This window comes from Mus caroli, chromosome 7 (genome assembly GCF_900094665.2).
Source record: "Mus caroli chromosome 7, CAROLI_EIJ_v1.1, whole genome shotgun sequence".
In the NCBI taxonomy this organism is placed as follows: Eukaryota; Metazoa; Chordata; class Mammalia; order Rodentia; family Muridae; genus Mus; species Mus caroli.
Window position 1 is genome coordinate 46546072 of NC_034576.1, and position 14261 is coordinate 46560332.

General features: G+C 50.8%; 1 protein-coding gene across 5 annotated transcripts in view; it reads right to left on the bottom strand.

Moving 5' to 3' along the window:
* Positions 1-1153: 1153 nt before the first annotated feature.
* Positions 1154-14261, bottom strand: part of Myh14 (myosin heavy chain 14) — a 67301-nt gene continuing 54193 nt past the window's right edge. For all 5 annotated transcript variants that reach the window (XM_021166764.2, XM_029479397.1, XM_021166765.2 and 2 more), the window contains 9 exons: positions 12263-12475; positions 11509-11670; positions 10384-10512; positions 9731-9819; positions 9524-9647; positions 7583-7791; positions 4032-4140; positions 1997-2169; positions 1154-1712 (listed from right to left, as the gene is read on the bottom strand). In XM_021166764.2, coding sequence (XP_021022423.1) covers positions 1559-1712; positions 1997-2169; positions 4032-4140; positions 7583-7791; positions 9524-9647; positions 9731-9819; positions 10384-10512; positions 11509-11670; positions 12263-12475 — 1362 coding nt within the window. In that variant the 3' untranslated portion in view covers positions 1154-1558. The remainder of the gene's footprint in view (positions 1713-1996; positions 2170-4031; positions 4141-7582; positions 7792-9523; positions 9648-9730; positions 9820-10383; positions 10513-11508; positions 11671-12262; positions 12476-14261) is intronic.

Here is a 14261-nt window from a genome sequence, read left to right on the forward strand (position 1 = left end):
AAATGATACCTTTTCATTTACAAGTGGCTTTTCTCATTTGAGTTTGGGGTGCATAGAGGGAGCGTCTAGTGTGGGTGGGAACTGGGTTAGGTGGTACCGGCCTATCGTCCCTCTCAAAAGGTTAAGGCTGGGTGGGGGCGGGGCAGGGGGGAATGGCGGAAAAAAGTAAAAGGGGCTGAGAACAAAGTTTCCCAGAATCCCCCAGTGAGACACCGGGGTGCTGCTCAGCAAGCAGTAGAGACTGCCTAGCTTGCGGCAGGCTCTGGGTTCAATTTCCAAAGCTACAAAAATAAAACAACAAAAAGGTTACAAAGATGGCAGAGGTGCACTAGGGAACTGGCTAGGTTGGTTAAGTACTAGCATTAAGAACTAGTACAGTTAAGAGCTAGTACAGTTCAATCCTAGAACCCAGGTAGAAGTTCAGCATGGTAGAGTACATCTGTAATCAGTACTAGGGAGGTGGATGTGTGTGTGTGTGTGTGTGTGTGTGTGTGTGTACCAATTTAGCCAGTTGGTGAAATAGGTTTCAAGAACAGAACCCTGTCTCAAAAAAAAAAAAAAAAAAATCATGTGGAGGGGTCTAGAGAGATGGCTCAGCCATTAGGAGCCCTTGCTAATCTTGTAGAAGGCTGCACTTCTGCACCCAGTGTCCAGTAACTTCAGCTCCTGGGGATCTGATCTTTTGACCTCCTTGGGAACTGCGGCAAGCGCCTGACTTGGTTTCCTTGATAACAAATGTGAACTGCCCTCTTAACTGGAATATACGAGAGCACCAGTCTGTGCCCTGGAGTCCTAGGACACAGGGAGAGTGTGGGCATGCAAGGCGAATGTAAAAACCCTGTCTTCGCTTCTGGATGACCAACCCGAAAGTCAGAATGTGCGTGGCTTGGATCCTGCTTCAGACTTCCTGTGTCCCAGAGGCTAAGCTCAGCCTGTCTGTGCCTGTTTCTACTACTCTGAAAGGGCTAGGAAGATGTGCCTCTCTCGGCAATGCGCAAAGATGCTGAGGACACAATGGTTTGCCTAGCATACTGTAAGACACCTTTAATTTCTAGTGTATTGTAAGTGCCCTATCCCTGGGAAGGATCGCACTTACTACCGAAGCTGAAGAAATTCTTCATGCTCTGGGTCCCAATTAGAAACGCAGCCATGGTGAAGGGTCCAGCCAGTTTATTTCTTTAGTGTCTGGAGCATGAGGGGCCATGAGCACTACCCTATGAGCACATAGACACCCCCCTCCCCCCAAAAAGAGGGCAAGATACTGAGAGGGGATGGAAGCACCCTGCCTGCCCTCTCCAGGGGACAGGCCTGCTGAAAATAGGCGCAGACAGGACATTCTTGACATCCACGTTCAATTTTGTTTCTCAAACAAGAGAGACCATCATGGCCTCCCTCCCACCCAGCTCCTTGGTTTGGGGCCCCCAGTGGGCAAGGGTCCTGGGGTCCCAGGAGGGTTCATCAATGCCAAAAAGTGCCAGAGGACAGTGCCATTTCAAAGTGCAAACCAGGAGGGGCACTGGAAAGGGCTATGTCCTTGGGGCATCTAGGACAGACTGGATCATTGGGGTGTGGCAGGGGGCGGAGCCTCCGGCTCTTGGCCGGGTGCAGAGCCAGGTTCTGCTCCTTCAGCCTCTTCCTCGTCAGAAGCCACGCCCTCTTCCAGACGGAACACCTGGCGCACAGTCCGTGTGGTAAAAGTAAGTGGGCCACGCCTGTGGGAGGAGAACGTACAAGTGAGAGAGCCGGACAAAGATGCAGACCGAGATGAGAACACAGATGCAGAAAGGATAAGATGGAGACAGGAAAAGCTGCGATCCAAGGCTGGTAAATGGGCAAACAGGTGCAGAAGGCGGCACCTGAGCAAGATTGCAAAGCACAGGTGGAAAGACAGGGAGACCGCAGCTTCCTCCCCTCCTTAGGGTCCTATCCTGTGCTGGCCATCTAGGCCAGGTCCTGCACGCCTCTCCAGGGTGGTGCCAGCAAGTCAGTAGCTTACCGGAGCCTGTTCCTCAGCGTGGTCACCTCCCGGTTCATGGATTCTGCAGACTCAGTGACGTCCTCCAGCTCCCGCTGCAGCCGCCTCCGACCAGCCTGTGCCCGAGATGCCTCCTCCTCTGCCTCTTCCAGCTGCCTCTTGAGCTGCTTCAGCCGGAGGTTGCTTTTCTCCAGCTGGGTGGAGAGGTACGGGATCATCCCTATGGTGTCCCCCGTGCCTACTGCCACACACCCTATATTCCTCACACCAGCCCCGACCCTGCCTCAGTCTCTCCTTTACATGGCCAGGGTCATCTTGGGGGTGGAACAGCTGTGGTGACCTACTGAGACCTTTAGTTATGGCAACAAAGTATGCAGAAGACAGCTGGGTGTTGAGCAAGAGTGAAGGGGCTCTTAGCAATCCCACAAGGCGCAGGCAGGAAGTACCAGACCCTCTCAGTGAGATCTCCTGCTACACCCCCCCCACACACACACACACACTCCATGGCCTGTGGTCTTTGGAATGCAAGATCTTTTAGGAGGCAGTCGGGAAATTGAGAGGGGTGGGCCTCTGGGGCTGCAGTGTTTGTGAGCCATCACTCATGCTGGGGTGGGGTGGGAGGTTTGGTGTCTGTGAGTCACTCCTGTTCCTATAAGTGACCCCGATAAACTCACTGGGTCACCAAGCTGTCCTGATGGAACTAGTTCCTTGGGCTGTTGGTGCCCTGTCTGGTATAAACCCTTGGATCCTTGGAAGTCACGTGACTGCACTGGAGAAGTACTGGCACACTTGGAGCTACCCCACCCCCCACAGCTCTCCCTCAGCTCCCCAAGACTGTCATAATTAAGACCAGCCCTAATATATTCTTCCTTATGTCCATGTGTCTGGTGAATTCCTTGGCCACACCATATTCACCCTGATCTGTGTAGACACTGCCACCTCTCCCCAGGGTAAGAACTGCCCTACTTTGCTGCCTCCCACTCCGCCAGACACTGGCTGCAAAACAGCTAATGTTCTTAAAATGTCTCCTGTGCTGTTGATGGTTTTGAGACAGGGTCTCATGTAGCCCAGGCTAGCCTCAAACCCACTATGCAGTCAAGGATGACCTTGAACTCCCGATCCTCCCGCCTACATTTCCCAAGTGCTGGGATGACAGATATGCACCATTATGCCCAGTTAGTTTATGTGTCATGTGACTTCATTTGTCTCATGTATCATAGGCTGGCCTTGAACTCAATATGTAGCTAAAGATGACCTTTAGAGATGAACTTCTGATGGTCTTGTCTTCACCTCCCAAGTGCACTGCTGGGTCGAAACCAGGGTCTTTGGTACATTAGGTAAGCACTCCACCAATTGGGCCACATCTCCAATCCCAACTTCATTTCTTATATTCTTCTCTATAGATATACTGACTCATTCTGCTCACTTCATTTCCTCCAGGCCTTTGAACTTCCTGCTCTTTACATCTGGCTATTCTACCCCTGTGAGGCCTTATTCACATGTCACCTCCTTAGCCCTTCTCAACATCCAGTCTGGACCAGGCTCTCCATTCCTGTATCTTCATTCTTTTTCTTCATAGCCCTCAACAGAGTCTGGCATTATCTTTGTCTGGTTGTATGCATAGTAGTTTTCTTAGGCCAGTAATATGAGCCCTGTGAAGACCAGGACCTTCAGGAAACGTGCCAGCACCTTACTACAAATGCCCAGCAATGTGCCTGGCACAAAGGCCATGCTCAATAATCATCTGTGTAATAAATAGCAAACAAGGCATAGCTGAGCTTTTAAGGACACAGAGATTCTGCCTGGGCATAGACCAAAATAGTCACATCTAGGCTCTGACGCCTACAAACTACAGGATCTTTTTCATTGTTGCTGGTGGTTTGAGAAGGTGGTCTCTCACTGTAATGTAGGCTATCCTGGAACTCATAGCAATCCTTCTGCCTCAGTTTCCACCATAACTTGGATGACCCACTGAGCCACCTGCCAGGCCAGGGTAGCTGTTATTTCCTGGTTTTGATCCCACTGGCTACTATTTGTGGCGATGTCATCTGCTCACCTGGTCCCGGACCTGATCAGCCACCCTGCGTTCTTCATCCACCTGAAGAACTACCTCCTTCAGCCGCTTCTCAGCTCTGCGCACCAGCTTGCCAGAGAGGATGCGCTCCCTAAAAAGAAGAAAAGTTAGTGGCCCAGGAAACCCTCTGTGATCACAGCACTGTGGGTGGCTGTCCCATCCTTGGGTCTCTTTCCTTTATCCTACCTTCCAGCTGCCTCCCACTCCGCCAGACACTGGCTGCAAAACAGCTAATGTTCTTAAAATGTCTCCTGTGCTGTTGATGGTTTTGAGACAGGGTCTCATGTAGCCCAGGCTAGCCTCAAACTCACTATGCAGTCAAGGATGACCTTGAACTCCCGATCCTCCCGCCTACATTTCCCAAGTGCTGGGATGACAGATATGCACCATTATGCCTAGTTAGTTTATGCAGTGCTGGGAATGAAGCCCAAGCCTTTGTGCATGCCAGGCAAGGACGCTACCCACTGAGCCCAGCCCCCAGCCTGCCTCTGGATGCAGAACAATTTGAATGCCCTCCATACTGAGGTGGAAATGCCAAACTGGAAATCAGGAATCACACCCAGACAAGCCTGTCTGGTCTGATTTTCTGTACAGCATATAAGGATCATGGGCATCACATCTATATAGATGGCAGCTGGGCATCAACAGATGCGAACCGTTGGTACTGTGGTCCATGGTGTCTCAACAGCCAGGGGATGCCTGCTGCACTGAACGTTCCTCATGTGTTGGGCTTAGTGGTGAAACTGATGAGTGCAGTGTTTCTTGACAGGTATTATGGGAAGTTCCCTGACAGGAAACTCAGCCTCTATCGCCATTGCTTCCTGCTTCATTTATTTATTTACGTGTGTGTGTTTGTGTGCACGTGTGTGTGTCCATGAGCTATGGAGGTCAGAGGACAGCTTGCAATTGATTCCCCCCTTCTGCCACGTGGGTCTTGGGAACTGTGTTTAGAACTTGGTGGCAAGTTCGCTAAGCCACCTTACCAGTTCTTTCTAACAAATGCTCATCTTTTGGCTGACTGTTGGGGGCACAGAGGCCCTTATGTACACAGATCACCAGTGAACCCAGAAATGTTAAGCACCCAGAAAGGCCTGCTTTCCTTTCCTGAAGGCTGGGGGTGGATTTGGTTAACTTCCTGGTGACCTTTTTGCTATCTGTGGTGGGAGACCTCACCCATCTTTTGCTACAGAGGCAGACCTCACCCAAATCCCCTGTAGTGATTACCCCAGACTTTCCTTCACTAGACCAGTATGTTTAGATCCCAGGTAAAGCCATCCTTTTTTTTTTTTTTGCTTTTCGAGACAGGGTTTCTCTGTGTAGCCCTGGCTGTCCTGGAGCTCACTTTGTAGACCAGGCTGGCCTCGAACTCAGAAATCCGCCTGCCTCTGCCTCCCGAGTGCTGGGATTAAAGGCGTGCGCCACCACGCCCGGCCCTAAAGCCATCCTTAAGGGAGAGGTCACATGCACCTTACGGCCGGTTGACCTCTATGCTATTGGTCAGAGACCACACTAGATCCTAGGCCTTTTAACTATAAAACCCTCCCTCGGGGTCACACATACTTTGTAAAGGACTTCAAAGTCACACCTTAAGCTTCATTGTGCACCTGGAGTAGGAATGATTCTTGCCTGCAAACCTTTTCCCAAATGGAGCTGTTTTAAATATGCTGACAGGGGCTGGTGAGATGGCTCAGTGGGTAAGAGCACCCGACTGCTCTTCCGAAGGTCCAGAGTTCAAATCCCACCAACCACATGGTGGCTCACAACCATCTGTAACAAGATCTGGCGTCCTCTTCTGGAGTGTCTGAAGACATCTACAGTGTACTTACATATAATAAATAAATAAATAAATAAATAAATAAATAAATAAATAAATCTTTAAAAAAAAATATGCTGACAAAGAGCAGTCTGGTATCAGCCTCCCCGAAGTCTGATCTAAGTTGACAAAGTCAGTCTGAGCCAGGTTTTCTCTCTCATGACTTTGCATGGTGTACTTCCCTGTCGGACGCCTGCAGGGACCCCCTCAGTTCACGTTTTCTTTTCTTTGGTTAGTTTTGTTTGTTTGCTGGGGTTGTTTTGTTTTGTTTTATGGGACAGGATCTCACTGTGTAGCCTTGGCTAACCTGAAACTCTCCATGTAGATTAGGCTAGCCTCAAACTTTCAGAGACCTATCTGCCTCTGCCTCTGGATGCTGGGATCAAAGGCATGAAGCACATGATAATTACTTCTGATTAACATGAGACAACACAGAATCAATCAAATGGAGAGAGTCTCAATGGTGGAGTGGCTAAATCAGGCTGGGCTGTGGGGCTTGTGTTGACTGTTAAATAATGTGGGAAGACCCAGCCAGCAAGTGAGCAGCATTTTCCCTGGGTTTGGGTGGACTGTGTAAAAGAGAAGCCGAGCAGAGCATAGACATGCTGGAGTATGGCTGTGACCGGCTGCTTCCGGCTCCTGCCTCCTTGACGTGCCCAAAACAACGGATTAGAGCCTACAAGCTGAATAAGCCTTTTCTCTCTTAAGTTGATCTTGTCCAGGTGTTTGTCATAGCAACAGAAATAAAACTATCACGGTGTGTGTGTGTGTGGAGGGGGGGGGTTGTCAGGGGACAACTTCAGGTGCCAAGTTCCCCTCTTCTGCCTTGTTGGAGGCAGGGTGTCTTAGTTCAGTGCTGTGTATACACTGTTAACTGGCTAGCAAGCTTGCCAGGATTTTCCCGTCTCTCCCTTCCATCTTGCTGTAGGAATGCTACATCACAGACACATGCTACCATGTCCAGCTGTTCTGTGGGTGCTGGGGTTTCAAGCTCAGGGCCTCCCACTTCACAGCAAGTATTTTACCCCCTGAGCCATCTCTCTAGACTGGCTTCTTGGCTCTATGAAGTGCTAACTACAACTGTAGCCATTCTGTGACCACAGGGAAATACACAGACATTGACCCAGAGCCCAGCATCTTGTTATGTAGGAAAAAGACATTCCTTTTTGTGATGGTTTGCCTGGGGTGGGGGATGAGGTCTCCACCCTTCCTGTTCCCACACCCTTGGCATGTGACTGAAGAAGCTGCTCCCATGTGGTTGTGTACATGTGTACACTTGAGCTATCACAAGACTTGTTCTGCTTATGGCTAGAGTGCCACAGTGCAAGCTCCCTTGCTATTGACAGTGTCCCTTATTCTTCCGACCCCAGCTCTGCCATGTAGGCAATCCTGGGTTAGCCTGCTGGAAGATGAGAGGCTGCGTGGAACAGAACCAAGTTAGTCTACACATCCTGGGCAAGGTCTTCCATGTGCATGAGCCCAAGGGAGCAAAACAATGTATCCAACCCTCCTACCACGAAAGATACACCAGACAGCCCAAGCAAGCCTAGCACAAAAGAATCTACTAGTTAGGGCCACATTTAGAACAATAAACTTCTTTTAAAGTCCCTAAGTCCTAGGGTACTTTGTTACACAGAAGTGGCTAGCTGCAATACTGTTGCATAGACCGTACTTTCCATGGACAGATTTACTTCCATGCCAAAGCATCCTCCCTCCTTGCCTGCTCTCCTGCTCCAGCTGCTCTTCTGCCTGGGCCAGTTTAGACTCTAGAGCAGCGATCAGCATTTTCTGCCTGGCTCGGGCTCCAGCATCCTCTTCACCCAAGCGGGCCCGCAGTTCCTGGATCTGCCGCTCCAGCTGCTGCCTTCCACTCTCGGCCTTGGCTGAGAAACTTCGTTCAGCAGACAGTTCTGTGGTGAGGGACTCAACCTGCAGCCAGGAAGAAGGTGAAAAATTGTGACGAATCTGGTGGCAACACCAGGAACCTCCTGGGACGAGCTGAGCTCCCTGTGTTAAATGCACAGCACAGAGCCTGGTGGTACCAAGAACTCAACAATAGTCCTTGAACAAGCCCAGGAACAGCAATCCTCACCAGACTGCACCCTGTACTTTATAATGAACAAGAATGTTTTAAACTTATTTAAATGTACTCAAAATTCTTTCAAATCTATTTAAATGTAGTCTTAACATTTTTATTTAAGATAGGGTCTCATGTTACTCAGGTTGACCTAAAACTCCAAATATAACCGAAGATGAGTCCTGATCATCCTGCCTCCACCTCCCAAATGCTGGGATGACAGGCGTGGACCACCACAGCTAGGTTCAGTTTTGCTATTTTAGTGAGTCCCAGAGATGGTCACAAACTTGCTTAAATGCTCTAAATTCGTGGCTGTGAACTGGACTATTTCAGGCCCTTCACACTCCCCTCTGCACCAGGGTCACCTGCAAAGCCCAGGAGAAGGAGGCAGGCTCTGGCCCCCGCCCGCCAGAGAGTCTGAGCCCTGGGTAGCACAGGCAGCAGAGACCATGGGTGGGTGGGGGGTGATCTGAGAAATGAGGCCTCCGTTCATAGCAGCTGGCAGATGTGTAGACTTGGCCCTGGCCCTAATAATAGCACCTCGACACACTGCTCGGAAATCACAGGGCAGCGGAAGACACTTCAGCCCAGGCTGATTAAAGATCTTCGCATCTCCGCCTCCCAGGGTACATTCATGAGCCCAGCAGCCCTCCTTTAGCCTTTAAAATTTTAATTGTAAATGAAAATGGTGACAGGGGTTGGCAAGAACTCAGTTGGTAGAGGGCTTGCCTAGGACACAAGGAGCCCTGGTTTCCCTGTTCAGCATAATTTGGTTTGGTGGCAAACGCCTATCATCACAGACAGAGGCAGGGGTCAGGAGTACAAGGTCATCTGCAGGCTACATAAAGAATCCCTGGCTACAGAAGACCCTGCCTCATACACTCAATAAGAAAAGAAGTGCCAGCTGGGCAGTGGTGACGCACACCTTTAATCCCAGCACTTGAGAGGCAGAGGCAGGCGGATTTCTGAGTTCAAGGCCAGCCTGGTCTACAGAGTGAGTTCCAGGACAGCCAAGGCTATACAGAGAAACCCTGTCTCAAAAAACCAAAACCAACCAACCAACCAAACAAACAAACAAACAAACAAAAGAAGTGCCCCATATTGGACCTGATCTGTTTTGCAAGAACACAAAAGTTCGCAGAGGATTGCTGTGACTTGAAGGCCCTATGAGATGATTGGTGGGAGGCTGACAATCGGAGCCCTATACTTCCACCTGCAGCGATGAGGTTCTGTTCTGGCTGAAGTGACAATGACAGACGAGGTGTGAAGCCATCCAGCCATACGCCAGTGCTTGTTTTTCGTAGCCCTGGCTGGCCTTGAACCTGTGACAGTAGCCCTGGCTGGCCTTGAACCTGTGACAATTCCCCTGGCTCTGGAAAAATTCTGAGGTTCCAGCTGAGCTTAGTTACTGTTTCAAGTCCGTCTAAGAGACTTCAGAACTGCCGACCAATCAATGAGTCAAGTCTTCCTAACTTTATGAAAACCCACATCAAAGGTCTTCGTATCCAGTGAATCTGAGAGCGCCCGGAGGCTGGGGTGGGGGAGGGGTGGGTCTGGCCGGCAGGGGATGCCTGCCGCGCCCACCTGTAGCACTAGCTTTCGGTAATGGTCCTTGAGCAGCTCCGAGTTGTTCTGTTCTTCCTCCAGCTCCTCTTCCAACTGGCTCAGTCGCCCCTCCAGCTGCCGCTTTTCCTCCAGGGTGGCTGCCCTAGAGGGTAGGGGGTGGCTTCAGAGGATAGGCCTTCGAGAGGAGACTGCCCGGTCCACAGCCCACGGCCCCAGGACACTCACTTGCTAAGATTGCCACTGGCCACCTCCTCTGCCATCTCGTCTCTGTCTTGCTGGGCCTGCCTCCGGGCTCGGTCTGAGGCAGCAAGTTCCTACAAGGACCAGTAGGAACAGAGGGCAGAGGGGTAAGGGGTCAAGACACTGGTGTTAACCCTTCTCTGTCCTTTGGCCTTTTCCTGCTGACTGTGAGCCTGTGAGCCTCACCCTTAAGGGAGCATTTTTCTTAGCGCTGGCCACCAATGCTCCTTCTCCATGTCTCTTATCACTGGGCCTCCTCCTACCCCCATGCTATCCACATGTCCTCCCTCCTACCCGACTGTGCCTTCTCTTCTTCTATGTCACCCCTGGGTCCCAGACTTTTTCTTCACTTCTGCCTCCTGCTCCTGACTTCTTGGCCCGTCTTCCTCGTCTTTCTAGGATTGGCCCTGGCAGCTCCTGCTCTGGTTCCCAATATCCCCCAGGACAAGATCCCCAACTCGGGAAGGCAGAAGGCACCGGGAGCCACGCCTACTTCCAAAGTCTCCCCTCCCAAAACCTCGTGGAAAGCCCCGCCCACCCACCCCCCGAACCTCCAGTTAAGCCCCGCCCATCCTCTAGGACCTCCAGTTAAGCCACACCCACGCCAGGCCTCCCACTAGAACCTGCCCACCTCTTACCTCTTGCAGACGCAGCACCTCAGCTTCCAGCCCCTTGAGCTTCTTCTCATTTTCCCTGCTCAGGGTAAACATCTCGTCGCGGGAGCTACGCGTCTCCTCTACCTCCCGCCACAGCTCCTTCATCTGGACCTGGGTAGGTGCGGGTTTAGTTAAGCTGCGTCTAGAAACCCACCCTTGAGGGAGCACATTACCTGCAAGCAGGGCCAGGGCGAGCAGGGGCAGCACAGAGCCCATTGTCTGCCTCAGAGCCCGTGCGTGCTGTGTGCCCTTGGGCCAATTCCACTCCTTCTCTAAGCCTTAGTTAACCTCTTCTTAAAGTGAGTCAGAATAGAATATTTAGCCTGCGGCTCTGTGGTCACTACCTAGGAGTGTGAGGAGAGGCCAACACAAACTTTTTCTCCACCCACGGGGAGTCCAGCACTGCTATGAGGAGCCAGTGATAAAGAAGATGGGCCACAGTGGTAAACCTTATTGTTATTATTACATGTCTGACGAAGGGGTTAAACAAGGGATCCTTTCTCTGGATGCTTGACCTGGCCCTTTTGCCTGCTACCCCATAGTAAGATACCACAGGCACCAGTCGGTTTAAATATCCTAGTATGGCCTAGGGGTGTGGTTCAGTGATAGAGCCCTTGACTAGAATCCCCCAGCGAAGAGCGGGGGCATGGCTCCTGGATAAAGCTCCTGCTTAGAATCGCCCAGAGAGAATTATTCAAGGCGCTAGGTTCCATCTTCAGTGGCACTAAATTTATTATCTAATTAAATGATGAGTTTAGATTTCAAAGTCTAGCACCTAAAATGAGTGAAACGCAAAGATAAAAAACAAACAAACACACATCAGAGGCCAGCATTTTCTAAGGCCACTAGTTAATCCAGCAACTGCTGCCAGTGAAGGTGATGGGACCAGACCTCCGATCCTGGATCCCTGGCCCCGCCCCCCCTCGACCCGCCCCCCCAGCCCTCCCACAGCTGCTGTTGAAGGTGATGGGACTCCGATCCTGGATCCCTGGTCCCTCCCACCCTCGACCCGCCCCCCCCCCCCCCCCCCCCGCTGCTGGTGAATGTGATGGGACCAGACCTCGGATCCTGAGTCCCTGGCACCTCCCACCCTCGAGCCCCCCTCACCTGCATCTTCTTCAGCTGCTTCACTGCCTCTTCCTTGCCCTGCCCAGCAGCAGATGTCTGTGCCTTCAACTCCTCCAGTTCCAACTCCAGCTTCTTGCGGGCAGCCATAGCCAGTGCCCTCTGCTTCCGTTCCTCATCGCGCTCTACCTCTGCGTCTCTCAGCTGGGGGCAGGGTCAGAGAGGTTAGAAGTCATGGCACCCAGATTTCTCCTCTGTGACTCATCCTACCTTGGCCTTTTGGGTCCCTCCTGGCCTCTTCCCTCCTGCCCTGTTTTATATCTATTTCCTTTATGAGATTCAAAAGCTCCCCTCCCCGAGGTCACAGAGTAATAAGCACCGACTGAGGGAGAGGAGGCTCTTCGGTGGAGCAGATGGCAAAGTGTGCAACCTGGAGTCAGTCACTCTCACTGCTATAAGCAAGCCCCAATCAACTCAATGATTTACCAAAGGTGGACTGGAATCTTTTCTATGGTCACTCCATGTCCTTTCTATCAAAAGTAAAAGTCTATTTAAACTTCCTAAGGAAAAGTCTAGCCACACCTGCATCCACCCTGCTTGGTGGGTGGTGGGTGTGCTAGGGAATGCTGATATACTCCCAGTGGCACGGGTGTGTCCCTGCCTCCTGGCAGAGCAGAGAGGTGGCTCTCTGGGTGGACAGCAAGTGGACCCTGGGGAAAATGCTCACAAAGGGGAATCCCCTCCCACATGCATCCGCCAGGGCTGCACAGGTGCACTGCAGCCTCTTGCTCCATACCTGCTTGGCCAGCTGCCTCCGCCTCTCCTCACCGGCATCATCGCGGCCCTGCAGGTCGCGTTCATGTTGAGCCTTCAGAGCCTGCACAGTCACCTCCAGGCGCAGCTTGGCATCCTCTGCGGCAGTCAGCTCATCCTCCAATTCTGTCACCTGTGTCCGCAGGTCACTGGCTGCCTGTTCAGCCACCTTACGGGCTCGCTCCAGCTCGTGCACCTGGTGGGAAGGGGGAGTAAGTTTGAGGCCTAGGCCAGGATTAAGATGGTGTCCTGAGTAGAGGGGAGGCCAGAGTGATAGCTGGTAGAGTGGTCTAAGTGAGTTATTTCTCTCATTCACACGAGTTACTGAGCACCTACCAGTTCTCATCTTAAGTGATCTGAGAACATTTGATGAAAATGATCTGAAACATTTTAGTGTGTGATAATTGGTTTTGTTTTTTGTTTGTTTTGGTTTTTCAAGACAGGGTTTCTCTGTGTAGCCCTGGCTGTCCTGGAATTCACTCGGTAGACCAGGCTGGCCTCGAACTCAGAGATCTGCCCTGCTTGGGTTCTAAAATTGTTATTGTGACACAATCTAGAATCACCCAGAAAGAAAGTCTCAGTGAGGGACAGTGGGTGGCACCACACCCTTGGTCTGGGACTCGGGCTGTATTTTAAAAAGGGGGGTGCATGTATTCACTCTCTGTTCTTGACTGTGCATGTGACCATCTACTTCTCAGGCTCCTGCCTTGACCCTGCCAAAGATGGAGCAAAACCTGGAATTGTAAGGTGAATAATCCTTTCTCCCTCCCATTGCTTTTGCTGGGATGTCACCATGGCAGCAGAATCAGAAACCCAGCTAGAAGAGCGGGTACCAGACAGGTAGAAACCCACTAATCCAAACCTTCTGAAGTTAAAAAGAAAACTGCTTGGGGATGGGGGGGGGAAGTAAAAATAAAAAGCCCTAGCAGGTGTGTCTAACCTGTAGCCCACTAGCATGTTGCCTGACAATGGATACAGTTTGTTACAAACTCATGCACTCAGGGATAGAGAAATGCCTTAAGAGTTGATCACACTGGCTGCTCTTCCAGAGGATCCAGGTGTAATTCCCAGCATCCTTAGATAGCTCACAACCATCTGTGACTCCAGTTCCAGGGGATCCAGTGCCCTCTTCTGGCCTCTGAGGGTACTGCATGTATATGGTGCACAAACGCAAACAGAGGCAAACTACTCTCACACATAAAATAAATGCATTAAGAAAAAACTTGAAAAAAAAAATCAAAGGGGCTGGAGAGATGGTTCAGTGGTTAAGAGCACTGCCTGTTCTTCTGAAGGTCTTGAGTTCAATCCCAGCAACCACATGGTGGCTCACAACCACCTGTAATGAGAACTGACGCCCTTTTCTGCATCTGAAGACAGCTACAGTGTACTTAGACATAATAATAATTAAAAAAAAAAGAGCACTGGCTGCTCTTCCAGAGGTTCTGAATTCAATCCCCAGCATGCCCATGGTGGCTCACAGCCATCTACAAAAGGATCTGATGCCCTCTTCTGGAGTGCAGGTGTACATGCAGCAGAGCACTCATACATTTAATTAATTACATAATTAATTAAGCATAACAACCCCAAATCATAAAATTTCCTTAAAGATAATGAGATTTGTGTTTTCTTTGATTTTTGGTACAGTTAGTTCTAGAGACTGAACTCTGCGGGTGACAGTATCTTACATCGAGGTGAGGAGGGCGGACTTGCCTATTTAAGGTGCTAGAGGGAGAATAAAAACCTTCTTGACATGACTTTGTTTCCCAGTCAAACACAGGCGAACTAAACCTATAAAACCACCTCCAGCTGAGCCAGAAGGCACCCAGGAAACCGGAGCACATTTCCTGTTCAGACCCTGTGAGGTCTCAGCACCCACCCACGGCTACTCTCTTCAGAAAGCAGCCACAATCCCAGGCTCTTCCTGACACGGGCAATAACCCTGCCACGACCTTGAGACTCTCAGACATCTTTCTCTGTCACTG